Consider the following 27,894-nt stretch of genomic DNA (forward strand, 5'->3'; position numbering starts at 1 on the left):
CTCCTGTTGAAAATGGGCAGAGGTGAGGGGGCAAAATGATAGGCCCAAGGTTCGTGAACGCGAGAGACATATTAATGGGGAAACAGTGACGGAGAAGATAGTAGTGGCCTGTGGGAGCCAGAGTCCCCCTTTTTATTTTCCTACTTCAAACAAATCTCCGGTTGAAAATTCAACTTAAGTCCCCACCTCTGCCGTGATTCCCCCTACCTCTGGATGCTCATGGCTACCTAGGAAGCTTTCACTCACAGATCCTCCGGGATTTCATTCGGTATTTCATTCAGGGCCTCTCACTTCCCCTTTGCTTCCTGTTTTCCCTACTGTTGTCTCTCCTCTGCTGACTTCTAAAGGTTTATTCTCTGTGACTTCTGAATCCTTTCCATTGAATTCTACTGTGAGGTTTTGGTCTAATTCTGAAGACCTCCTGTAGATGTCCCTTGAGTCTTTGTTGTCAGAGTCTGTCTGCATCTTCTCTTCTGATTCGGTGGGGACTCTTTGGTCCTTTTGGGCTTCCACTTTCTGCAGAGCGTCCCTGGACTCGTCCTCGTCCTCGTCCTCATCTGTCTCTTTATCACTCCCCATTTGCTCTCTGGACCACGACTCTACCATCTTGATGGTGTCATTTTGTCCTTTTTTTGACTCCTTGTCCTTTGCTATTGCTAATGTTGACAGCTCAGCCAATGACATGTCCTCTTCTGAAAAACAACAGAAAGACTATGAAAATCTCTTCCTCACCTGGTCCCCTGGAGAAGGACCATTGTCACAAGCTCGGTCCCTTGGCACTGACAGCACATCTTCCCCAAAGGAGAGGCAGCCACTACTGCTCAGGTACTAGTGCCCACCCTGCCCTGGCCTCAGGTGGGTGGCTGTGCAGACCAGACCAGACCACCGTCATGAAATTGCACAGTGTCCCTGCAGCAAGGAGCAGTCGAGGGAACTGAGATGACAAAAGAGAAATCACCCAATGGCCACACTGTGCAAGTGGAAAATAGCAGAGCCAGAACTTGAACCCAGGACAGTGTGACTGAAAAGCACATACGGGTGCGGGCGGAAGGCTGGAGGCATATCTCAGGTAATAGAGTGCTAGGAAGCCTGTGTAAGGCCCTGAGTTCAAATTCAAAACCAAGAAAGGGAAAGGAAAGAGCAGCACAGTTGCTAGGAAATGACATCAGGTTCTTTTCCTCAGCGTCCTCAATCTGCCACCATCCCCTTGTCCCTAGGAAACAAACATCATTAGGAGCTTTCCTATATGCACATGAGCAGCTTGAGCAGCTGTTTTATGATCGCAGGGCCCTGGCTCCCCTCCTGAGTCTCACTCATTCTTTCCTGCAGTCACTTCACTTGGTCACAAGTCACCAGAGGCTTAGAAGTGAAAAGATAAGCAATGCTGCCACCTGCTGTCCTGAGAAGGAAGCTCCAGGAGCTGCCAGCAGCTTGCAGTGCCTTGCTGATGATGGTGTGGAGGGACCAGGAAAGGGGAGGCCGCCTGGAGCACCTGGGGCTTTCCAGCGGTCTCCTCCTGTGGCTTCTCAGAGCAGCCAGGGGTTGTGGGAGCACAGGCCTGGCCCTGACTCTGAAGGGATCCCACTGCCACGTGGCAAGCACTGGATAACAAACGGCTGTCATCTGGCTGCTTTGATGTCCAGGAACTTCCTGTTGCTGAGATCAGGAAGGAGTGCAGCCTTTGGCACCTGGAGGGCTTACACACGACTCTGCGGCGGCCTCTGTCCTCCTAGACACTTCTCCATTGTGATATGGCTGGGGCGAGAACCCCACAGGGAGAGACAGACAGGAGCTATTATAAGAAATAGTATGGAGCTGTGGTAAGAGTATGAGTACTCGAGCCAGATGGTCAAGACCGGAACCACTGTGTGCACTTGTGCGTGTGCATGCATGTATGTGTGCGCGCGATACTGGGCTTGAATTCCAGGCCTGGGTGCTGTCCCTTATCTTCTTTGCTCAAGGCTGGTGCTCTACCACTTGAGCCACAGCTCCATTCCTGGCTTTTCTACCTAAAGAGTCTCACAAACTTTCCTGCCCAGGCTGGCTTTGAACTGTGACCCTTGGAGGTCAGTCTCCTGAGCAGCTGGGATAAGTAACAGGTGTGAGGCACTGATTCCTGGCTGGGCAGCATCTTTGGGGGCCAAAGGCTGACAATTCTTTCCCTTCTAAGCTTCCTTCATCACCCCACTCCCAGGCCCTCTCCTCCCAGGCTCACGCTCCACTGCCCCCTCTCCCCCCCTCCCCCCACTGTCGTCCTTGCAATGCAGGAAACTTGTACTGATGATTGCCTTTCTCCCCCCCCCCGCCCCCCCCGGGGCTGGGGCTCCATCAGGAGGGGAGATGAGGGCATCTCCCCAGAATCTAACACCTTCCTGGAGCACAGCCAGAGCTCAATTATTTGATGTAGACATAAAGGAGCAGGTTCCAGGAGCAGGCTCCTACCCCTAAGGCAAATTGAATCTTCATCCGGGTCTGCTTCAGAAAAAGGACAAGGCTGTTGGTGGTGAGTGAATCAGAAGGCTTGGGAGGCAGCATTACCCTGGCCTGGCCAACTGCTGGGAGAGAGGGCAGAGGGGGTGCTGGAGCCGCCCTCACCAGAGCTCCTGGGACTCACCTTTCCCCGTCTGTTGTTGGAGCATCTCCCTGTAGTTAGTTTTCTTCAGCTCTTCAATGATACCCTTATTGGCATCATCCAAGGCCTGCGGAGGACAGGGGAGCGGATGAGCTCTCAGCCTCTTCCCCCACCCAAGCCTCAGTCCCTAGCTTTTTCACTTAAGGCTGTCCCTGCCACTTCTGAGGACTCCTGCCCCAGAGACCCCATCCTCACCCCCACTAGAGAGGGGCAAGGCACCCCACCAGTGCAGGGAAGTAACACGCCAGTCCTCTTGGGCTTATGCATGTGCATTTGGGACTAATTTCTACCTTTTCACCCAAAGCCACTCTGTGCTCCTGAGCACTTAGCAAGGCAGCAAGCCAAGGAAGGGACAGGCAGGCAGGGGACTGTCCTGCTTCCAGAGGGGGCTTTCAATCTTATCCTACAGGGCTCTGTGTGGTTTGGTTTTTGTTTTTTGTTGGTTGTGGGGCTTGAACTCTGGGCTTGGGCGCTGTCCCTGTGCTCTTCAGCTCAAGGCGAGAGGCTCTACTGCTTGAGCCACAGCGCCACTTCTGGTTTTCTAGTGGTTTATTGGAAATAAGAGTCTCATGGACTTTCCTGTCCAGGCTGGCTTTGAACTGTGATCCTCAGATCTCAGCCTCCTGAGTAGCTAGGATAACAGGCGTGAGCCACCAGTGCCCGGCTGGTTTGGTTTGGATTTGAGACAGTCTCCCTATGTTGTCTAGCTGGCCTCCAACTTCTGGGCTCAGGTGATCATCTTGTTTCAGCTTTCCTAGTAGCTGGGACTATAGGTGTGCACCACTGTGTCAGGCCTGCACGCATTTCAAAGGCAGATTCTACCTTCTTCCTTACATGGATTCCAGAAGCTAGCACTGGCAGAGCAGCAGCGGTGCTCAGAGATGTCTACTGAGCAGCCCATGAGCCTGGCCACCATCTGCAGTTGTGCTGTAGCTCCAGGATCTGTCCTGGGAAGGCTTTCTGCCTGGAAATGCCAGTCCAGGAAGGAGAGGGGTCCCTTGAGGAGTCATGAATGAGGCGTCAGGAGGGCAGTAGACAGACACCTTCTCTCTGCTTCCCTTCAAATTGCTGCACAACCTTCAAAGTGACCTCAAGTCCAATGGCAGGGCCAGCCTCCAGCCCTGCCTCCAGGAAGAGGGACATTCTCACTCCAAATTCTCCTAGTTCCTTACAGCCCGTACCAGGGCTGGGCCACAGCCAGGAACCTTTGGGCCTGGTGACCTAGGCCTGGCTCATGCTCAAGAAATATCTGCTGCCATTGTATTCGTAAACTGATTTGTTGAATGGCTACTCCTTTATATAACTAAGCATAATAAAAATGTATTTTATTATGTATTATAGTATTAATGTTGTAACATATATTTTATATTAATTATATATATATCATTAAAAATAATTCTATGGGCTGGGAAGGTGGCTCAGTGGTAGAGTGCTTGCCTTGCAATGCATGAGGCCTTGGGTTCGATTCCTCAGCATCACATAAGCAAAAAAAAAAAAAAAAGCCAGAAGTGGCGCTGTGGCTCAAGTGGTAGTGCGCTAGCCTTGAGCTGAAGAGCTGAGGAACAGCACCCAGGCCCAGAGTTCAGGCCCCACAACCGGACCCTCCCCCCCCCAAAAAAATTTCTAAACAGAAAAGAAAGAAAAACAAATACCTGCTGGCTGTAATCCTAGCTACTCAGGAGGCTGAGATCTGAGAATCACAGTTTGAAGCTAGCCCAGGCAGAAAAATCTGATACTCTTATCTCCTATTAACCACCAAAAAGCCAGAAGTGATGGATGGCTTAAGTGGTAGAGTGCTACCCCTGAGGGGTAAAGCTAAGGGATGGGGCCCAGACCCTGAGTTCAAGTCCCAGGACTGGCATTAAGTAAATAAATAAAATCAGTTGCATTGAACTGTGCAACTTGCAGTTTGAGGGGCGGTCACATGGAGACAATCGTGGCGAGACCACACACATGTCTGAGTCAGGGCACATACTGTGGGGCCGCAGTGAAGCCAGTGCTCCTTCCTCCTTCCCCTAGTCCATCACGGGGGGGACTGTCCCCTGGGCAGCAGAAGGCCAGGCCTCAGCTGAGCCGGGAGGTGTGGCAGTCAGGGCTAGCCTGCCACCACTGGGGCCTCCTGGGAGCAAGATTAGCACTGGCACTGGAGTTCCTCACATTTGCCACACCACACATACTCACCTACCAAAGAGCCAGTGGGTCAGGCAACGTCTCTGGTACCCCCTGGCAGGTTGGGCAACCCCCTCCAGCCCCGGCCCCTCCAGGTCTGACTTGGGTGTTTTTTCCTTCTCCACCTGGCTGGCTGCCTGCGCTTGTTCTTCAGAGCAGGCCTGAGGCCCGCCTCCAATTGGGTACATTCTTTCTGGGTCAAGGCCACTGGGCCCTGTCCCAAGGCCCTGCCACCTCTCCATTCTGGTCCCTGAGGTTGTGTTGCCTGTGCGTGGCTACGAGTTCCACTCCGGCTTCTCTCCTGCTTTGGAGAACCAGGGACCCCTTTAAATTCATTCTAGCTTACTGGGGTGCAGCCAGGGAAGGAGTATGTTGAGAGTTTCAAGTTGGAAGGCCTTGGGGAGAGTGGTGTGGTGGGAAGGGAGGTCCTGTGGCATTTGCAGCTGACTTGCCTGAGGCTCTGCAGCTGGCTCTAGGAGCAGAGGCCAAACCAGCCCAGATCCCTCTCTGCTCTCTGCTTCCTGACACAGTCTAGGAAGCACCGCCCAAGAGAAAATTTCTATGACAAAAAGAATATTCTAGAACCGGGCTATGCAGTACCCATGGATCACCCATGGTGGCTATTGAAAGCACTCTAGCCAGGGTAACCAAGAAGCTGAATTGTACATTGTATTTACTTTCCATTAACTTTTTTTTTTTTTTTGTCAATTGTAGGGCTTGAACTCTGGGCCTGAGCACTGTCCCTCAGCTCTCTAGCCCAAGGCTAGCACTCTACCACTTGGGCCACAGCGCCACTTCCGGTTTTCTGGTGGTTAATTAGAGATAAGAGTCTCACAGCCTTTCTTGCCAAGGCTGGCTATGAACTGCAAGCCTCAGATCTCAGCCTCCTCATTAGCTAGGATTACAGGTGTGAGCCACTGGCACCCGACTCTTTCCATTAACTTTAACCTAAATGGCTGAATGTGGCCAGCAGCTGCCTTGAGAACTTTATTTACTTTGCAGGTACTAGGGCTTAAATTCAGACTTTCACACTTGGTGGGCTGGTACTCAACCACTTGAGCCTCACCTCTAGTCCAACATTTTAGCTGATTAATTAGAGATGGAGTCTTATGGACTTTTCGGCCCAGGCTGGCTTCAAACCTTAATCTTGCAGGTCTCAGTCTCCTTGAAAAGCTAGGATTACAGGCATGAGCCACAGGCACTCAGCCTCATGAGGTTAGGCAATTTCAATGGAGTAGTATGGATTTTCATGGGCTCTGATGGGGGCTTCAAACACTTGGGCAAGTTGTCACCCCACTTTAAAGGGTCTGTGAAGGCCTCCCAAAAAAGGGCCCATCTAAGCTGGGTGCTGATGGCTCATGCTTATACTAGCTACTCAGAAGGTTGAGATACAAGGATTGGGGTTCAAAGCCAACCAGGGAAGGAAAGCCATGAGTCTTATCTCCAATAAACTACTCAGAAAAAGCCAGAAGTGGCACTGTAGCTCCAGTGGTAGAGAGCCTTGAGCACAAAGAGCCTCAGGGGCACCGCCCAGCCCTGAGTTCAAATCCCAGGACTGGCAAAGAAAAAAAAAAGTTTTATTTAAGTGAAGCCTAGAGGTTGACTGGGAGTTAGTCAGGTGAAGGATATGGGAGGGAGAGCTTAGAACATTCCAGGCCCATGCTAAGAGGCACAAGAAATCCTATTGAGGAAAAGACAGGAAGCCAGCTCTGGCTGGAGCTGGAATACAAGGGAATGCAAGGTGAGGGGAGGCTGGAGAGGCCCATAGTGGGGAAGTTAGCAAAGATCTTCCCAGCCCCACGGGGAAAAGCCAGGAACCTTCTCCCACAGCGAGGAGGTTACAACAGGTCCTTAGAAACTGCCATTGTTGAAAAGCACTGGGGCCTACTAAAAGCAGGAGAATCCTGGCGTGCCTGCCTTCATTTCCCATCTTTCTCCTCTGCTCTGCACTTCCACACACTACAGGACTGGTCACTACATAGCTCTAGGATAAGGGACAGAAACTACCCCCCAAGCAATAGCCACAACTTTGCCAGAACTCTCTGCAAAACCAAAACTGAGATCACGATGGATGAGAGCAGAGGCCAGACCTGCTCTGCCACACTTTCTTCGTCACCCTTCATGTCAGCACACCAGAGGGACCAGAGAGGGAGGGTCTTCCCACCAGGGCCACGCTCTGGTAAACCTTCCTCTGCCTTCATCTGTATTTCTCCCTGACTGGCGTTGGGACCAGGAGTCAAGCCTTAGTCTCTTGAGACTTCTGAAACCAGGGCTTTTGCCCTGAAAGTCCAGTAACAAAATCATACCATGTCTTGTCTCCTAGATAAGAATAAGATTCTAAACTCCAGGTCTGTGTGTGTGTGTGTGTGTGTGTGTGTGTGTGTGTGTGTGTGTGTGTGTGTGTGTGTGTGTGTGTGTGTATGTGTGTGTGTGTTGGGATTTGGGATTTGAACTCAGGACTTGGACTCTGTCCCTCAACTTTGTGTGCATGCCAGTCCTAGGGCTTGAACTCAGGACCTGGGCACTGTCCCTGAGCTTCCTTTGCTCAAGGCTAGCACTCTACCACTTGAGCCACAGCTCTAACTGTGGTGTTTTGGTGGTTAATTGGAGATCATAGTCTCATGGACTTTCTTGCCTGGGTTTCAAACCATGATCATCAGATCTCAGCCTCCTGACAGCGCCTGGCTCTCTCTTAACTTTTTTGCTCAAGGTTGGTGCTATAATACTTGAGCCACAATTCTACGTCTTTTTCCCTCTCTTCCTCTCTCCCTTTCTCCCTCCCTCCCTCCCTCCTTTCCTTCCTTCCTTCCTTCCTTCCTTCCTTCCTTCCTTCCTTCCTTCCTTCCTTCCTGCTGGTCAATCCAAAATACAAGCCTCACAAAATTTCCTGTCCAGGCTGGCTTCGAACTGCAATCCACAGATCTCAACCTTCTGAGTAGTTACTATTACAGACATGAGCCAATGGTGCTTGGCCCAAACTGGAAGTCTAAAACATCAGCTTGGATGGTGTTGATCAGCATTAGATAAAATGGAAAACCACATGTGATGGCCTGCAATTCCGACTACCCTGGAAGCTGAGGTAGGAGGATTGCTTGAATTCAGGAGGTCCAAGCCAGCCTGGGCAACATAGGCAAGGCCCCAACTCAAAAACAAAACAAGGGCTGGGAAGGTGGCTCAGTGGTAGAGCGCTTGCCTTGCATGCATGAGGCCCTGGGTTCGATTCCTCAGCACCACATAAGCAAAAAGAAAAAAGCCAGAAGTGGCGCTGTGGCTCAAGTAAGGCGCTAGCCTTGAGCTGAAGAGCTGAGGGACAGCGTCCAGGCCCAGAGTTCAGGCCCCACGACTGGACCCCAAAAAACAAAAACAAAACAAAACAAAAAAAGCAAAAAAAAAAAGGAGGGAAGTGATTCTGTGGCTCAATTAGTAGAGCATTAGCCTGAGCAAGAGTAGCTCAGGGACAGTGCCCTGGCCCTGAGTTCAAGCCCCAAGACCAGCAAAAAAAATAAAAAGTAAAAATAAACCTTCTAAAATAAAAAGTGTGTGTGTGTGTGTGTGTGTGTGTGTGTGTGTGTGTAATTGGTTGTTTACTACTGATGGGAGTAGCAAACATTTCAAACCCAATGGCTGGAGTGTGTCCTGCATCTGTGGAACTGCTGGCTTGACCACCAACCCTACCCTCCACCCCAAGACCCGCTGATAATGAAGGCTCACGCTGATGATGGCCTGCTGGGCCTCGTTGTTGTGGACCAGCTTCGCTCTCTCCAGAGCCTTCTCAAAGTTGTTCACTGCTGACTCGAAATCTCTGAGCTTCACTGGAGAGCAAAGGGAGAGGGCACAGCAAGAATGAGACACTGTGTGTCCTCGAGGGAGCCCTGGCCTCACACACAGCTACTCCCAGGACCCTTTAGAAGTGTATGCAAGGGGGCATCAGCCCCAGCCCTGGGCAGCTCCACCATGTTGCTTACCCCATTCCTGGTACATGTCACCACTGAAGACAGGGCTGGAACCTAGGGCCCGAGCCTTAGATCCTAGGCTTTCCAAAGGGAGTGGGGAAGCCATCTTACAAAAGGGACCACTAGACACATCATGTGTCTCCAAGATAGGAAACACCACCTCATCTTGTCCAATCTGGCGATTGTTCCAAAGAAATGGATACTTTTTTTGTTGTTGTTGGTCATAGGGATTGAACTCAGGTCCCTGAGCTTCTTTTCCTCAAAGCTAGTGTGCTACCACTTTGAGTCACAGATCCACTGCCAGTTTTTAGGTGATTAATTGGAGAGAAGAGTCTCAGATTTTCTTGCCTGGCCTGGCTTTGAACCACAATCCTCAAATCTCAGCTTCCTGAGTAGCTAAGATTATAGGCATGAGCCACCAGTGCCCAGCAAATTGATACTTTTTTGTGTGTGGGTACCAGGGCTTGTCTCTTACTTGGCGTTTTTGCTCAAGGATTATGTTTTTGTTTTTGTTTTTTTTTTGGGGTCCGGTCATGGGGCCTGAACTCTGGGAAGGATTGTTTTACTACTTGAACCACAGCTCTATTGCTGGTTTTTCTGGAGATGAGTCTCTTGGATTTGTCTGGCTTCAAACCAAGATCTTCAGAGCTCAGTCTCTTGAGTAGCTGGGATTACAGTTATGAGCTGAAACAGATACTTTTTAAATAGTCATTCAAATTTTTCAAAGACACTACATATCTGGGAACCAGTGGTGTACTGTAATCCTAGCTACTGGGGAGGCTGTCTGATGATCACAGTTTGAATTTAGCCAGAGTAAGAAAGTTTGTGAAACTTTTATCTCCAATTAACCACCCAAAAGCCAGAAGTAGAGCTGTGTCTCCAGAAGCAAAATACAAACCTTGAGTGAAAAAGCTAAGGGATAGCACTCAGGCCCTGAGTTCAAATCCCAGTACAGGCATACACACCAAAAAAAGTTATATAAGCTATTGTTTTGAATTAAGCAACTCACAACCATGACTTGTTCAAAGTCATATGCTGAAATTAAGCTGTTTATCATACCTCAGGAGAAATCAGGATTAAGGAGATAACAAGGTTTCTCAAATGAGCCAGTTTCACAGCATGAAAAATGAAGTTCCCTCTGTCTTAATCCTTACAACAAAAAGGCATCCAGTTGCTTTCTGCTGTTCTATGTCCCTTCTAAGGTGGGAAACCTTAGAAGAAAAGAGCTTTGATGTTTACGTCTTTAAAAATCTAAATGCATTTACTAAGAGATGAGGGCTTGCTATGTTGCCCAGGTTGATCTTGAAGTCCTAGGCTCAAGCAATCCTCCTGCCTAAGACTCCTGAACTGTGACTAAATGCGTGTATCGCCTCGCCTTGCCTTGCAGGGTTTTATAATTTGCACCTCGTAGAATTCAGCATGTTATAAGGATATACCAACATTACAGTATGATAACTTTCAATAACTGTGTAGAATTGTGCAATGGCCACCACAATCCAGTTTAACAACATTTCCATCACTCAGAAAGGCTCTTTCGAGGGGCTGGGAAGGTGGCTCAGTGGTAGAGTGCTTGCCTTGCATGCATGAGGCCCTGGGCTCGATTCCTCAGCACCACATAAGCAGAAAAAGCTGGAAGTGGCGCTTTGGCTCAAGTGGTAGGGCGCTAGCCTTGAGCTGAAGAGCTGAGGGACAGTGCTCAGGCCCAGAGTTCAGGCCCCATGACCAACAAAAAAAAAAAGAAAGGCTCTTTTGAAAGCCGAGCACTAGTGGCTCATATCCCTGTAATCCTAGGTACTCAAGAGGCTGAGATATGAGGATCTCAGTTCTAAGGGTGCCTAGATAGACAAATCCCAGAGACTTTTTATCTCCAAATACCAGCAAGGTGCCAGAAGTGGAGGTGTGGCTTAAGTGGCAGAGTGCCAGATATGAGTGAAAAAGCCAAGCAAGAGTACAAGGCTTGAGCCAGGCCTCACAGTTCAGGAGTCTTAGGCACGACTGTAATCCCAGCTACTCTGGAGGCTGAGATCTGAGGATCATGGCTCAAAGCCAGCCCAGGCAGGAAACTCCATGAGACTCTTATCTCCAGTAAACCACCAGAAAACCAGATGTGGCACTGTGGCTCAAGTGGTAGAGTGTTAGCCTTGAGCTGAAGAGTTGAGGGACAGTGCCCAGGCCCAGAGTTCAAGCCCCATGGCTGACAAAAAAAAAAAAGAGTACAAGGCTTGGAGTTCCAGCCCCTAGTATCATGTGTGTGTGCTCACACACGCACGCGCACACCCCGGCACTAGACAATGAGCTAGGGTATAGTAGACACTTGCCTAGCAAGCCAGAAACCCCACATTCACAGAGAAAGTGTTTTAACACATAGGCTCTGTTACTATGTACAGCTTAAGTTCTGTGTCTTTCATAAAAGATTTAAGTGCTGGGAGCTTGGACCTCAGAGTGGTGATGCAGAACAGTCAGATGGCAGGTTGCCGGGAGCCCAACTCTCAGCAGGAATTAGGGTAGTTTTCATGCAGTTCCTTGGTAACATTCAAGAAAAGGTTGTTATAAAAGTTTGGGCTGCATCCAGCTCTCTGGCTTCCTGTTTGGCCATACGATTACCTGTTCTAATAGGCGTTCCTGCCATTGCTACAGTGAAGTCAAGAAAGAAGTCCTCCAGATCTGGGCACTGGTGGCTCACACCTGTAGTCCCAGCTACTCAGAAGGCTGAGATCTGAGGATCATGGTTCAAAGTCAGCCCAAGCAGGAAATCCATGAGACTCATCTCCAGTTAACCACCAGAAAACCAGAAGTGGTGTTGTGGCTCAAAGTGGTAGAGTGCTAGCCTTAAGCAGAAGAGCTCATAGACAGCGCCCAGTCCCAAGTTCAAGCCCCATGACCAACAATTACAACAAAAAAAGAAGCCCCAGTGCCATGTCTCTAAACCTTCTAAACTATAAGGCAAACAAACTTCTCTTCTTTACAGAGTAGCCTGCCTTGTGGATTTTGCAAAATAGACTTAATACTTTGAAGATGACATGTTGCTGTGTTGGTCTGTAGCTGAGCTCCTTATTGGCAGGAACAGTTCTTGGTGGGGGTGGGTGGGTGGGTGTCCCATGCCTCTAACTGTGATTTGCTTGAAGCAGGCACTTGGAGTATGCTGGTCAAAATAGTGTGACATGGGTCTGAAGGCTGAGAAATGGCACATGGGCCTCTCTAAGGTTGTACCTTGTGCCTGTGCCACCAGAACGCTGGCATTCAGCTGCCACTCGATGTCCCCTTCTTCCTCTGCATACTGCTGAGACTTCTCACCATAATTCTGCGCCTGCCAGGCCTGGTCCAGTTCCAGATAACAGCGACCGATCTCGTGAAACAGCCAGGTCTTTTCCAGGGTAGTTTTGGCCAGAGGGATCTTCTCTTCCCACCTGGAGAGGAGAAGAACCAGGGTCAGCCTCCCCTTACACTTAGCATGTGGACAAGGAGACCAAAGCTTTCTGCTGGGCAGCAGAATAAAACTTTCTCTCTCTAACTGCAGTCCAGGATGGATTCAATAAGCATTAACCTATTTCAAAACTCCTAAAAGTATTTTAGTAGCATCTATGGGGTCAAATTTGTCAACATCGTTGGGAATAATATTTAGAAGCAGGGCTGGGAAGGTGGCTTGGTGGTAGAGTGCTTGCCTTGCATTATGAGGCCCTGGATTCAATTCCTCAGTACCACATAAGCAGAAAAAGCCAGAAGTGGCACCGTGGCTCAAATGTTAGAGTGTTAGTCTTGAGCTGAAGATCTGAGGGACAGAACCCAGGCCCAGAGTTCAGCCCCACAACTGATCAAAAAAAAAAAAAATTAGAAACAATATGTGAAGGTGCTCTCCTGTTTAGCAGGAGCTTTGCTTATCTTTTTCTTAAAAAAAATATTGGCCAGGCACTGGTGGCTCATACCTGTCATTCTAGCTACTCAGGAGGCTGAGATCTCAGGATTGAGATTCAAAGCCCACCTGAGCAGAAAAGTCCCCAGGAGACTCTTATCGCCAATTAACCACTCAAAAAATAGAAGTGGCACTGTGGCTCAAGAGGTAGAGCTATATCCTTGAGCACAAAGAGGCTCAGGGATAGCACCTAGGCCCTGAGTTCAAGCCCTACAACCGACAATAATAATAATAATAATAACAATAATGCTTATTGTATGTGTGTATGTGTATGTCTACACTAATCCTGGGGCTTGAACTCAGGGACTGGACGCGGTCCATGAGTGTTTTTGCTAAAGGCTAACTCTCTACCACAGCTCTACTTCTGGCATTTTGATGGTTAATTGGAGATAGGAGTCTCATGAACTTTCCAGTCTGGGCTGGTTTCAAACAGTTATCCTCAGATCTCAGCCTCCGGAATAGCTAGAATTACAGTAGTAAGCCACCAGTGCCTGGCTCTAAGTACATCTTTGTTTGTGTGTGCCAGTACTAGGGCTTGCAATTAGGGCTTGGGCACTGCCTCTTAGCTTTTTTGCTCAAGGTTGGTGATCTACCATTTGAGCCACAGCTCCATTTCCAGATTTTTAGGGGTTAATTGAAGATAAGAGTGTCACAGGGGCTGGGTGCCGGTGGCTCACGCCTGTAATCCTAGCTACTCAGAAGGCTGAGATCTGAGGATCTTGGTTCAAAGCCAGCCTGGGCAAGAAAATCCATGAGATTCTTATCTCCAATAGAGAAGTGGCACTGTGGCTCAAGTGGTAGAGTGCTAGCCTTGAGCTGAAGAGCACAGGGACAGCGCCCAGGCTGAGTTCAAGCCCCAGGACAGACAAAAAAAAAAAGAGTGTCACAGAGTTCTCCTGCTTGACTTGGCTTTTTTTTTTTGGTCTGTCGTGGGGCTTGAACTCAGCCTGGACGCTGTCCTTCAGCTCTTTAGCTCGAGGTGAGTGCTCTACCACTTGAGCCATAGCGCCACTTCCAGCTTTTTCTGCTTATGTGGTGCTGAGGAGTCAAACCCAAGGCCTCATGCATGCAAGGCAAGCACTCTACCACTGAACCACCTTCCCAGCCACCCCACCACCACCACCAATGCGCTTGAGTTGGCTTTGATCCTCAGTCCTCAGATCTCAGCCTCCTGTGTAGGCACCTCTACCTAAGAAGTACTCTGCTTCTGATTACTGGGAATTTGTGATAAAAATGTTTAAAAGTGGCTTATTAGGGATGGGAAAGTAGCTTCTTATTAGAGCACCTGCTTTACAGGCACAAGGCCTTGGGTTGGATCTCTAGCAACAACAACAAACAATGTGGTTTGGGTGGATGCCAGTGGGTCATGCCTGTAATCATTCAGGAGGTTGAGGTCTGAGGATTATTGTTTGAAGTCAGCCTGGACCAGAAAGCCCATGAGACTCTTATCTCCAATTAACTACCAAAAAAGCAGGAAGTGGAACTGTGGCTCAAGTGATAGAGTGCAAGGCTTGAGCAAAAAAATTCTCAGGGACAATTCATAGGCCCTGAGTTTAAGCCCCAAGACCAGCAAACAACAAACAAACAAACAACAAAAATAACCAAACCATGGTTTACCAATGGTCACAGAGCAGAGCCAAGAACCAAGCCCAAGTCTTCTGATAACACTTTTCCTGGCATTCCAGAATAGAATCCTAGAGCGATGGAGGGGAGTCCCAGCCCCACAAGGATGAAGGTAGTTCTCAGGGCACTCACGTGTCGATGGCTTGCTGGAATTTCCCAACTCTGGCAAAAACTCTGCCAATGTTGTCGAGGGCTCTTGATTTTGCATCAGGAAGGTCACTGTGGAGAAGAGACAAAATGAGCCATTCTCCCAGAAATTGGCTTTTTGGAACACTGTGAAACTGGAAATGGAGAATACAGGTCTTGGACATTAGGGGTTCTAGGTGAAGGGACAAGGTACAAGGCTGTGATACACAGTTCCTTTAGTGCCCTGGGCCAATATGGCATTATGGGGACTTTTCTGGAGGACAATAAATGGGTAACTTGTAAAGATGTCCCTTTATTTGTGTAAGTTCCCTTTATGGAATTTACATCAATAAGACAATGAGATAAAGAGGGAAATTTTTGCTGGCTCAGTGGCTCATGCCTGTAATGCCAGATACTCAGGAGGCAGAAATTGGAAAGATCACCGTCCCAGACTAGTAAGGGCAAAAAGTAGAAGATCCTATCTTAAAAATTACTAAAGCAGGGCTGGGAATGTGGCTTAGTAGTAGAGTGCTTGCTTAACATGCATGAAGCCCTGGCTTCTATTCCTCAGTACCATATATGCAGAAAAAAAACAGAAGTAGCGCTGTGGCTCAAGTGGTAGAGTGCTAGCCTTGAGCAAAAGAAGCTCAGGGAGAGTGCCCAGGCCCTGAGTTCAAGCCCCAGGGCTGACACACACACACAAAAAATTACTAAAACAGAAAGGTCCCACGGGCATTGCTCAAGTGGTAATGTTTACTTACCTAATCTCAAGCCCTAAATTCAATCCCATCTCAGAGAGAGAGAGAGAGAGAGAGAGAGAGAGAGAGAGAGAGAGAGAGAGAGAGAGGCAGAAAGATACAACCAAAGACTTCAAATTTATTCATATAATTAAAAAAACGTTTTTGCAGGTCTCAATACACTGTCCACATCTTTTTATCTTGTTCTTTGACTGTCCCTCCCTTTGCCTATCATCCTAAATTCTAAAGAAAGGCCCAACTAAACAATGAAGACATTAACTACAAAATAGTCCATATATATGTGTAAAACCCTGACACTGGCAACTCAAAGTCAGAGTGTGGAATGCCCCTCCTGATTCTAGTGCTGTATACCAAAGAACATGAAGCATATTAATCATGCAAAGTTTAACTTGCAGAAAAGCAGTGTTTGTCTAAAAAACTAGCCCAGGGAGGTAGATCCTTCCATCTTTTCAGGGTGCTGCATCTTCAATAAACCCTATTTCTTTCCCACCATCAACTCCTTCTTCCAAGTATTAGCTGGATTTCCTTCTTTCATTTGTTGGTTCCTTCCTTCCAACCTCTGTCTCTCCTCTCCCTCCCTCCCTCTCTTCCTTAGCTCCTGCACCAGCCCAAGTATTGGCTTTCAAGTGGCAAGCAGATGGACTATGAACAATCATAATTTATCATAAAAAAGTTTCCTGGGCTGGGAAGGTGGCTCAGTGGTAGAGCGCTTGCCTTGCATACCTGAGGCCCTAGGTTCGATTCCTCAGCACCACATAAGCAGAAATAGCCAGAAGTGGCTCTGTGGCTCAAGTGGTGTGGTAGAGCACTAGCCTTGAGCTGAAGAGCTCAGGGACAGCACCCAGGTCCAGAGTTCAGGCCCCACAACTGGCAAAAAAAAAAAAAAGTTTCCCTTGGTATCGGTTATTTTTTTCCCCTGGTACTGGGGAATCAATCTAGGGCCTCATACATGCTAAGAAAGAGACCTATCACCACCAGTGGCAGAATGATGCAATGATCCCTAGCATTAAAATAATAATATAATAATAATAATAACAATAATACACAGCAGCAATGGGAAGAAGCACAATCAAGTCTTTAAGTACTTAAGAAATAAATAAATGAAGGGCATAGGTCCTGAAGAAGCCATACTCAGACAAGTATATGGGGAGAGAGACATGCAGAATTTACATGTTTAACTAGACTCTGGAGGTGAGGCTGGCTTGGCATGAAATAGGAAGGAGCATTGTTAAGGAACACCTTTATTTAGTCAGTTAGCACACACTTATGTGCCATTTATATGCCAGGTGCTGGAATACAAGAGCCCCTTCCACAGTTCAAAGTCTGAAAGGGCAAACAGGAAGCCTGCAGAGAGGAGCACTGGGGTGAGAGCTCTATATCCCTCCCCCCTCCCCCCCCCAGCTCTGGTGGCAATGATTGACAAGTGCAGGTGAAAGGAACCCACAGGAGGCACAATGCCAGTGACCCTATGAGGAGTCTAAGGCCTGCAGCAGAGCTCTGTGCTGGCAGGTACACAGGCTGCCTGGAGCCCAGAGAAAGCCTGGTCAAGTGCAGGCAAAGTCAGGACAAGAAGAGTAGGCTGACCGGGCAATGGTGGCTCATTCCTATAATCCTAGCTATTCAGGAAGTTGAGATCTGAGGATTATAATTTGAAGCCAACCTGGGTAGGGAAGACCATAAGACTCTTATGAACTCCCTTAGCTTTGTACTAAGGGAGAGTGTTCTGGCCCCAGGACTGACACAGATAAAAACAAAATCACAGGGTAGTCTTGGCTGAGTGGGGCACTAGCACTTCATCTTAAGCACTTGGTTGATCTTTCAGGGCAGAGCCAGCGAAACTGCAGGAAGCCTAGGTCAGAGAAAATGACAAGTTAAGGAGGGTCTGGGCTGAGTTGTGGGAAAGAAACGGAAGATACACACAAGATATGATTGGCCAAGGTTATGAACAGGGGAGGAGACTTCTGGCTTGGGGTGTGAGTGGCCCAGGTATCATCTTTAGGCTTAGGGAACCCTGGAACAAGAAGTTTGGGGGCATTAACAAGGGATTCTGATTTGAGCAGACTATGTTTGAGATTCTTATGAGATCTTCTGAGGAAAAGGTTATAGGTCTGAGCTAGGCAGAGAAATCTGGCCAGAAGTAATCTCCATGAGTGATGGCTGGATCCAAGGTACTATCTACATTCACGTCTTTTTTGGGGGGAGGGAAGGGCTTGAACTCAGGATCTGGGCACTGTCTTTGAGTTTCTTTTGCTCAAGGCTAATACTCTACCACTTGAGCTACGGCACCACTTCCAGCCTTTTCTGTTTATGTGGTACCAAGGAATCAAACCCAGGGTTTCATGCATGCTAGGCAAGCACTCTACCACTGAGCCACATTCCCAGCTCTTACATTCACATCTTACATAAATTCCCAATCCCTGTCAGTGGGTATTCTTATGCCTTCACTGGAGGTGAAGAAATAGAGGTGAGGAGCAACAATCAAGTTCATACTACTCTAAGTGAGAGCCAGGAATCAAAGACATATCTGTCTTCAACCCTGGGGTTTTTTTTCTTTTGTCTCCTACTTCTTGAATGTGGTTGTTTTCCTGATCAGTGCTGTGGAGACACCAACTAGGAGCCGCCGATGGCATCTGGGGTATAGCTAAGTGAAGAGAAAAGAGCAGGAGACAGGAGTAGTCAGGAAATCTGAGCAATCGATGGGTGCTGGAGGCTGGCAGTGCAGGGGTGGGAGTTGAGAGGGCCTCCAGGGAGAGCCAACTGCAAGCAAAGAACAAAGAGAGGAGAGTTGATAGATGAAGTATAGTGTATCTCTGGATATGTGTGAGAGCAGCCAGACAGAGACAGTGAGAGGTGAGTAGCAGCTGTGGCTAAAGGTACTGAGTGAAAATGAGGTGTTATGGCTGGAATATAAAGTGTCCCCTTAGAAGGCTCATGTGTTGAAAGCTTGATCCTCAGCTGATAGTGCTATGGAGAAGTGGCTGGGTCGTGATGCTAGCATCACCACTGGGTTAATCCACTGGTAAGTTTGTACTAAAGGAGCTATTAGGAGGTGGGGCCTGGTTGGAAGAGGTGAGTTGTTGTTAGGCATGTCCATGGAGGAAAAGGGAGTGCATTTCATTCTTGGCTTCTTTCTCTCTCTGCTTCCTGGCTACCAAGAAGTGAGTAGTTTTCCACCATGTCCTACTCCATGACTTTTCTCCTTGCCTTAGTGCTAAGAGCAACGGAACAAGCCCACAGTGAACTGAAGCTTCTAAAATGGTAAGGCAACATTTGTCTCTCCTGCTTGGGGTTGCTTATCTTGTCACAGCAATGAAAAATTAACACATGGCATCATGGGAGAATTGGGAAGTGGCCCTTAAAGGTTGGAACCAGGATTCCCAGAAAGTAATGGCTCCTTCTCAGGAAACCCTCAAGTCTTAAGAGGAGCTCATTTCTGGAAGAGATGATACTGCTATCATTATGAATACTTGGTCTCTCTTTCTTGCTCTCCTTTTTTTTCTTTTCAGGGCTGGGGGTTGAACCCTGGGCCTTTAGATGCCAGGCAAGTGCTCTAACACTGTTCCACATCTCCAGCTCTGTGGCCTAAGTTCTTGACATGTGTTTCTGCATTCCATCCTCCTGTCCACCCTAGGGTAGGAACTATTATGTCTCCTGGGCTGAGGAAGAAACACTGAAGTGACTTCCCCAGATCCCACAGCTGGGTGGTGCTAGTTCCGAAGCCTAGGTCTGCATGACTCCAGAACCCATACTCTGGGTCAGCACCAAAGTTTGCAGGGTGCTGCTTAACCCCACCCCACCCACTTTCTCCTCCCTCCTCTTGGCCTGACCATACTTGCTCAGCGCTCTCTCCAGTCTTAAGCTTCCTTCTGCCTCAGGCCTTCCCAGAGATCATGTGCTCCCTAGGCCAGGCAACAACTCCTGGAGACATTTCTCATAGAAGTAGATCCCATGCTTTTACTTTTTATACTTATCACAATTACAATCAAGCATCAGTGTGGCTATCTCTCTGACATCTGCAGGGAAATGACCCTAATGTCTGGTCACTGTTGTGTTCCTGTGTCTAGTAGTATCTGGCAGGTCTAGGTCTTGATGCATGCTTGTTAAGACGATATAAGAATAAAAATACCCCGATGAGCCAGGCCACTGAAAGCTTTTTGGAATTTTGAACCATGATGCTCCTTTTTGTAGCCACACACACACAAAAATTAGCCAGGCAACAGTGACTCTATACCTATAATCCTAGCTACTCAGGAGGCTGAGATCTAAGGATCATGATTCAAAGCCAGCCTAGGCAGGAAAGTCTGAGAGATTCTTATTTCCAATTAACCATCAAAAAAAGAAAAAGAAAAAGAAAGAAAGAAAAGCCAGAAGTGGAGCTGTGGCTCAAGTGATAGAGCACCAGCCTTGAGTGGAAAAAAACTAAAGGACATCACCCAGGCCCTAAATTCAAGCCCTAGTACACACACACACACACACACACACACACACACACACACACACACACACACACACACACACACACACACACACACACACACACACACACACACACACACACACACACACACACACACACACACACCACTTAACAGTCTTAGTTTGTCTTCTACCCTTGGTCCTGGGCAGGTGAACACTACCTTAGTCATACAGGGCAGATTATGGGAGCTAAGTCCCCATAACAACAACAAAATCTGGGCAAGAGCCCCTCATCCCACTCCTTGGCAGGCCTGGGCCCTGGCCACCCCGAGGCACTCACTTTTCCTTGGCGATCTCCAGGTCCTTCCTGTGGCTCTGCAGGGCTGCTACCATCTGCCCCAGCTCAATCTGGGCGTTCCCTATGCAGCTGTACAGGTTCCCAACCAGTTCATCCTTGTTGGGCACCTCTTCTTTGTTCCACTCCAGTACCTTCTTCAGCACTTTTTCTGCCTTCTGAAGACTCCCGTCCGCACTGCCGCTGGTCAGCACTGGGCAGAGAAGGTGGTGATGTGGGGGCGAGGGAGGGTAGCCTGCTTGTAGTTGATGGGGCTGCTCCCCCTCACCATCCCTCCCCCCACAGGTGAGAAGAGGCTGAGCCTCAGGCTCCTCAGTTGCTTCCTCCCTACCTGGCAAGGGCCGGAAGTCCCGCCCCGTCCCTCTGAGAACACTACCCACACATGTCGATGTCCTCCAGGCTCTTAAGGATGTAGCGGGCTGTCTCTGAGGGACGGCGTTTACGGTCCCTCAGCCATTTCTCTTGCATCAACTTCCGGTCCCGCTGCCTGGCGTAGATGGGCTTCTGCTGCCTCCAGAAGTTGCAGCGGGTGTCCAGGTAATTGATGCCTGTCATGATGAGGTCCTCCACGGTCAGGCCACTCTTGATGGTCCCTTTGGTGAGTTCTGTGAGAAAGGAGTGTGAGAAGACACCAATCACAACAGTTGTCTATAGGAGGTGCCGCCTATCTAGGCTTGGGGAGGTGTGTCTCTACTGTGGGACCTCTTCGTCAGAACTTTGGTTAGATGTATGGGAACAGTTGAGAGCTTGTTGGGGCAGAATAGCTTTAGGTTGAGGCCAGAAGACCCCTTTCAGATACTCCCTTGGTACAGGGCATTCATGGCAAGCTGATAAGGAGCTATCTCTAGGAAATCCCAATCCTCAGGGATTCCCCTCTTGAGCTGTGGTCTCAGAAGAAAATGAGCCTAAATGCAAAATCTAGTCCAGGTTTGCAAGTACCCAGTGATTGCCCAGGTGCCAAGTATGCTGGTGCATGCTGGGAGCTAGAGGGGTGTGCCCATGTCCTTTCCACAGCCTGGCCAGAGATAAAAGCTGGCCCCAATGCTGCAAGGCCACTTGGGGGTATTGCTCAGTCTACTCCTGCCCTCCAAAGCAGGTCCTCTGGAGAGCAGGAAGCTTTCAGGCCTGTTACCAAGGATATGTGGCAGCAGTGAACTGTGTCACAACCCTACAGGGAACCCTGAAGATGACCTTGGTACACCAGTTCTGGAATGGAGGCATTTGCTTCAAGGATGACCCCTGCTCAGGCTTATCAGCTCATAGCAATACTCCCATTCCCAAGCTTATGGGAGACAGCCATTTCAAGGCTTTGTCAAACTCTGTCTAGTCATTGGCAGCAGAGTGTGGTGGAAAGAGGGTTAGATAGAGTTCTGCTGTCACTAACTTGCTTGTCATCCTATGCATGCAGTAAATTCTATTTCCTTTTTTTTTTTTTTTTTTATTTTTTTTGGTTGTTGGACGTGGGCCTTGAACTCAGGACCTAGGCACTGTTCCTGAGCTCTTTTTACTCAAGGCTAGCGCTCTACCACTTTGAGCCACACCACCACTTTTAGTTTTCTGGTGGTTAATTGGAAATAAAGAGTCTCACAGGGACTTTTCTGCCCAGGCTGGCTTTGAACCGCAATCCTCAGATCTCAGCCTCCTGAGTAGCTAGGATTATAGGCATGAGCCACCAGCGCCTAGCAAATTCTATTTCCTTATCTATGAAATGAGGGGTTGCAGTGTTATAGTATCGCATGTGATGCGATTCTAGAACCTGTTACCAGGTTTCCTTTGCTCATTGTGCAGATTGAAGGCTCAAGGGATGGCCCTCTAGGGACTACGATCTAAAATATATCCCAAGACTTGCATGTTAACGCTTGATTCCAGCTGATGGTGCTACTGAGAGGTGGTGGAACCTTGAGTTGATGAGACCTAATGGGAGGAAGTTAGGTCACTGGGGGAACATCCAGGAAAAGGATATTGGGATTCCTATCCCTTCTCTCTTTGCTTTCTGGGTATCATGAGGTGGGCAGCTCTCTTTGGAGCAATACATGCTTCCCACCATGATATTCTCTTTTACCATAGGTCCCAAAACAAAAAAGCTACCTGACTATAACACCTCTGGAACGGTCAACCAAAATAAAGCTTTCTTTTTTTCCTAAGTTGATGATTTCAGGTATTTTGTCACCGTGACAGTAAAGATGACTGACATATCAGGTCTTTCCTGTGGTACTATTGTGCTTCAGAGCACTGGCTTCTGGGATTTGACTATGAACCACGTCCTTGCCTAGCTCTGTGTGAGCTTTGCTCCCTTATCTGTAAGTTAAGAATGCTAGCAAAACCTGTGCCCAGATACACGTTGACAGACATTACATGGCAGGATCTGCCTCTGGTTCATGCACTAGGCATCCACCCCAAATTTCCTTCACCACCTGTTTTCTTAGTCCCTGTTGCCCACAAAGGGTCTGAAACCTTCATCCAACAGGAGCTTCTCCAAATACTCCTTGTCCACGTAGAGCTCTCCCAGCAGCTGGCGGACGGTCTTTTCGCTCTTGAGCGAACCCTTCCGCTTGGTCTCTGTCTTGGTGCTGTATAAGAGTTGCTTCATAGGTTGAGGCTTCTGCTGGGCTTTCATACTCTGGGAAAATGGAGCAACACCCAACAGAGCCTCAACAAGGAGCACAGAAGAACCAGCCTGGCCCCAGAGTCTGGGACTCCACATTCCTCCTCCAGGACCTGTGTGCTGAGAACTATGAAATGCGGCAGGCCTGTGGGCTGGGCTACCTGTATGGGCAGGACCTACATGTCCCCAAACAAGAGGGTAACCAGGACTTGTGATACACAGGCACACGTGGTTTCAGAACCAGGAACCTTACCTCTGCCTGCTTGCTTAAGAAAGAGAGGTCCCCTTTGTTCTCCAGCTTAATGGAAGAAGGACCTGCAAAGACAGAAGCTGGAGTTCAGCTTAGTCAAGCCTCTCAGGTATGACCTGTGACATTATTTGTATGTGGAAATGGCTGTCCTTGGCAGGCTGATTGGTGGAGGTTGTGGCAAAGCTGGCCCTGAACCAGACTAGAACATAAATGACATTTGGTATAATATTCTTTTAACAGTTGGACAACTCCCACTAGCCCAAGGCCATGGCTGTTAGATTTGCAAATAGAAGAAGGCCTGGTGCCTAGGGGAAAGTCTGTCCCACACCCTGCAGCCCACAGGAGCAAGCTCTTACTTGTCTGTCTCCTCCCCCTACCATCAAGGTGATGGGTAAAACCAGCCCTTGGATGACACCTGCCCATGGGGGAAAAGAAGCCAGGGCCTAGCCTGGACTAGGCCAGGACCCCTTTTCTATTCTGTGACTCCAGGCTAAAGACAGGCTGACTGCAAAGCCACCGTTTTAATGTGGCTTTGAGGAAAAAACTATACACTCCAGTGTCTAGTCTCCTCGGGGTTGGTCACCCAGTGGACAGATTTTAATCCTCGACAGCATCCGTATCAGCCAAATCCAAGTATAAGACACTGTCAGCCTGGCAGTGTAAGCTCACACTCTACACCTCAGGCCTTTCCCTAAACCTAAACATCCCAAGAGCCTTGCTAGGTAAGAGCATACATAGCCCAAGGGTCACTCACTTCCCACAGAGTTGTTGATGGCTTCCTGGGCCTTTTGAATCCCCACTTTGAATTCTCGATCAGGCCTCAGCTTGTAGCCTCGATGATAGAAAACCAAGGCAAACTCGAAGTCGCCCATGGTGTACAGTGTCTCAGCCTTTTGTAAAATTCCCTGCAATGAGAGAAAGTCGAGACCAGGTAGACAGGCAAGGCCTTACAGGACTGAGGAGGTAAGGTAGAATGTAACAGTCATGAAATAGGAATAGAACAGAATTAGAAATAGGAGACAGAGGACAAGGCCCGGGACCTGTGACTCGTGAAGAGAAAATGGCATCAAACACCAGGCTGTCTAGCTGGTTCTTCAACTATGGGCAACCAGAGGTTGCTGTGGACAATGGCCAGTGGTAAGTGCAAGACCGAGTCCTCCCATCCCAGCAGTCACCTTGCAGAAGGTTGGGTCAGTCTTCAGTGAATCTTCAGCATCCTTTAGAGACTTCTCCAACTCTCCCATCTTCAGGTAGCACTTTGAGCGGGCAACCAGGCAGTTCTTGTCTCCATCCTGCATGTGAAGAGCCTGAGAAAGAAAACACTTAGATTGGAAGATGCCAGGAAGAGTAAGGTAACCAAAGGGGCAATCCAAACCTTCTGAAGAGTTTCAAGGGGACCCTTTAGCATCCTGATCATTGCCTAGAGTGGTTTATCTTATTTATTTATGTATTTACTTACTTATTTCCTCTTTTGGGGGGGGATAGGGTCTTTTTGCCCATGGTTAGTCTTCAACCATGATTCTTCTACCTCTCCCTCCTGCTCAGCTAGAATTACAGATGTGCACAACCACATCTAACTGTACGTAGTTTATCTTGGAGAAAGTTAAATCACAGCTAGGGTGGAAGCCTATGGTTGAAATGTATGGATATGCTACTGACTTTGTGCCAATTTCTGCAGAATCCCTCTAGACTATTCAAGAGATGTTTTATGCACATCAAGTTCAGCCCTAAACCTGATATAGCAGCATACATAACTTTCTAAATAAATTTCAAAGGCTAAGGCAAACAAAATGGATTTTAGGATGATTTTTTTTTTCATTGCTGAGGATTAAACCCTGGGCTCTACTAGACCTCTAAGCCTACCTGAAGCCTGGACTCTGTCCCACTCTTCTCCTTCCCCTCTGATCTCTTCCCCTCCTCTCCCCAACCTCCCTTCCCCTGTCCTCTTTTCTCCTCTCCTCCAACTCTTAGTGCTGGGGTTTGTTATCCAGATTGGAGTCCTATTCTCAGTCTTCCTATCTTCCTGCCTCTCTCCACCTTCTGAGTAACAGGGTTATAGGCACATTCCATTGAGCCTGGTTTAAACCTCTCTTTCTTTCTGTGTGTGTGTGTGTGTGTGTGTGTGTGTGTGTGTGTGCACACGCACGCATGTGCGTGTGTGCATGCCAGTACCAGGGCTTAAACTCCAGACCTCAAGTACTTGTTCTACTTCCATGTTCATAGCTAGTGGTCTACCACTTGAGCCATGCCTAGTTTAGCATTTTGCTGGTTAATTGGAGGTAGAGTCTCACAGACCTTTAGGTGGCTTTGAGCCTCAGTCCTCCACATCTCCAGGATTAGAGTAGCTAGGATTACAGGCATGAGACACAGGTTCCCAGCTAAGCCTTCATTTTCTTTTTTCTTTTTTTTTTTTTTTTGCTTATGTGGTGACCCAGGGCCTCAGGCATGCAAGGCAAGCACTCTACCCCTGAGCCACCTTCCCAGCCCCGAAGCCTTCATTTTCAATACAGTTAATTAAGAATTATTGCCGGGAGATGGTGGCTCATGCCTGTAATCCTAACTACTCAGGAAGCAGAGATCTAAGGATTGTGGTTCGAAGCCAGCCTGAGTAGGAAAGTCCATGAGGCTCTATCTCCAATAAACTACTCAGAAAAAGCTAGAAGTAGTTCTGTGGCTCAAGTGGTAGAGTGCTAGCCTTGAGCACAGAAAGGCTCAGGGACAGCACCCAGACTGAGTTCAAGCCCCAAGATTGGCCAGGAAAAAAAAAATTATTACCATTCCCAAGATTAAAATGAAAAATGACAGGAAAACGGAAAGTCTGGTTTAGGCCTTAAACTGAAGGTGGCACTTCCTTTGCTCCCCTATCTTCTTCTGAGTGAGATCATTACCATAGTTTGCCTACCAGCCTTCCTGAGATGGCAGACTATAATATCTGTCCTTAAGACTTTCCTACTTTTCTAAGAAGAGGAAGTAGCTCCTGTCATTCCTGGAATGAGACTAGTTCTCAGATGGAGCTGCTATCCCTTGGGGCAATCTTTTCTTTCTGCCTGGGCTTCTTCAGTGTGAGACTGGATTCAGTGTGAGAATGAATGGGGGCAGGGATCCCTAACTCTAATGTTCCCCCATTTGGTCATCATTTCTGTTTTAGGGTATGCTATTGAATAAAAGGGAAAAAAGACTCTGGGTAGCCATTGAGAAGCTTATCTTTAGTGGAAGTCTTGAGATTAGTTTGTTTGTTTGTTTGGGTCCGGTCATGGGGCCTGAACTCTGGGCCTGGGCACTGTCCCTCAGCTCTTCAGCTCAAGGCTAGCGCTCTACCACTTGAGCCACAGCGCCACTTCTGGCTTTTTTCTTTTTGCTTATGTGGTGCTGAGGAATCGAACCCAGGGCCTCTGGCATGCAAGGCATGCGCTCTACCACTGAGCCACCTTCCCAGCCCCAAGTCTTGAGATTAGTTAAGAGTGTGATCCTAACCCTCCATATTGAAGTAAGAAGTGGGTCTCGGACTTGAGATGTAGTAGAGTTTGCCTAGCATGTGTGATACCCAAATGGATCGGATTCCCAACATTGCAGGAAGGAAAACAACTAGGCCCTTTGCAGCAAAAAAGATTGTTACAAGAATGTTTTACAGTTTATTTGTGCCAATGTACATATGTATATTGAGGTGTGTGGCACCTCAGCCCTGAGATCTGAGGGCCTAGCTCAAAGGACTCTTCCTCTGTGCCCTGCTAGTTCATTGACCCTGGGCATTTTTCTCAACTTCTGTATCAGTTTCCTTGTTTATAAAATAGAGTACTAATGCTACCTCCTACACAGGTCTGTTCTGTACTTAATGCAGTGTGACTACTATCATAAAACAACACCTGATGCTCTTCCAGTAAACTGTACCATTTATATTATTGTACCTACAATTGCTGGGTGCTGGTGCCTCAAGCTTGTACCTACTACCTACTCAGGAGGCTGAGTTCAAAGGATCTCAGTTTGAAGTTAACCCGAGCAGAAAAGTCTGTGAGATTTTTATAGCCAATTAATGAGCAAAAAGTGGGAAACAGAAATGTGGCTCAAGTAGTAGAGGCCGGTTTGGAGTGAAAAAGCCGAGTAAGAGTGCAAACCCCTGATTTCAAGCCTCAGTACCAGGTCACACACACACATACAAAAGGTAACTACAATAATGCCATTTTCTGACCACCTCATTTCTATAAGCAACCTTATTATTAGATTCCACTGCTTCTTCATGAAGCTTCCCCGGCAATCTCTAGCACATGATGGGCAATTGATTTTGCTCTGTGAAAGGTCAGTTAAGGGCTGGGAGGTGGGTCAAGTAGCTCCAGACTGCTGCTTATACAACAGGTGTGAGGCCCTGGGTTCAATCCCCAATACAACCAACCAACCAAAACAAAAAACACAGAGTGAAAGGTCACTATTTATTGCAGAGAATGGAGAAGGCAGTTGGAGTTGGTAGAAAATGACCAAACACAGGGCATATCATCCAGTGTTGAATCAAACAGGAAACAGTGCATAGGAGGCATAAAAGGGTTCTCCAGGCTCATCAGGAACCTCAGCATTACCAGGAATTGAATGTGCTGATGGACCTAGGTGTGGTGGTGTGTGCCTGTGACCCCAGCACTGAGGATGCTGAGGCAGAAAGATCAGGAGGAAAGAATGGAAAGGAAATGTACAAAGAATGAGAGAGAAAAGGAAAAGAAAGGGAGGAAGAGAGAGAGAAAGAGAGAGAGGGACACAGAGAGGGAGAGAAGGAGAGAGGGAAGGAGGGAGGGAAAGGTGGTAGGTTCAGAGCCTCATTCACCACTCACGTTGCTGAAGCTCTGGGCGGCCTTAGAGAACTCCCCGCACAGGTAGAGCCGCTCGCCCTCCGCCATGTAAGAGGAAAAAGTGCTTCGAAAGATCCCAACTTCGGTCTCCGACATTGTGATTGAGCTCAGAGACGCTGACGCTGAGCAAGAGAAGGAAAGAAGCTACAGCAGAAACTCTGTGTTGTGGAAGCCCTGGTTTCTTAGCAACCGGGAGACGCAGACTGACTTCCGGTCCTGCCCCCCGGTGGGCGTGGTCAGGTCCCCGGGCCCACCTCCCCCTCTC

General features: G+C 48.2%; 1 protein-coding gene across 1 annotated transcript; it reads right to left on the reverse strand.

The window, feature by feature from the left end:
- Positions 1–118: 118 nt before the first annotated feature.
- Positions 119–27,786, reverse strand: Odad4 (outer dynein arm docking complex subunit 4). The gene is made up of 12 exons (XM_042674086.1): positions 27,612–27,786; positions 23,973–24,104; positions 23,552–23,702; positions 22,801–22,862; positions 22,397–22,562; positions 20,323–20,547; positions 19,928–20,135; positions 14,420–14,506; positions 11,965–12,161; positions 8,513–8,613; positions 2,615–2,699; positions 119–692 (listed from the first exon to the last, which is right to left on the reverse strand). The coding sequence occupies exons 1-12, from the start codon at positions 27,723–27,725 to the stop codon at positions 274–276; spliced, it is 1,947 nt and encodes a 648-aa protein (XP_042530020.1). The 5' UTR covers positions 27,726–27,786; the 3' UTR covers positions 119–273.
- Between the last annotated feature and the right edge of the window lie 108 nt (positions 27,787–27,894).

Source organism: Dipodomys spectabilis, unplaced genomic scaffold, assembly GCF_019054845.1.
Source record: "Dipodomys spectabilis isolate Male_0828 unplaced genomic scaffold, ASM1905484v1 ptg000018l, whole genome shotgun sequence".
Classification (NCBI taxonomy): Eukaryota; Metazoa; Chordata; class Mammalia; order Rodentia; family Heteromyidae; genus Dipodomys; species Dipodomys spectabilis.

What these genes read in the sequence shown, in the direction of transcription:
- Odad4 (XM_042674086.1), bottom strand. Translation starts at nt 27,725, where the DNA reads ATGTCGGAGACCGAAGTTGGGATCTTTCGAAGCACTTTTTCCTCTTAC. An exon ending in CTGACCCAACCTTCTGCAAG is followed by an intron (nt 23,703 to 23,972) that starts GTGACTGCTGGG and finishes CTCTCATTGCAG; the next exon opens with GGAATTTTACAAAAGGCTGA. An exon ending in CCCAGCAGGCCATCATCAGC is followed by an intron (nt 2,700 to 8,512) that starts GTGAGCCTTCAT and finishes TGTCCTCCGCAG; the next exon opens with GCCTTGGATGATGCCAATAA.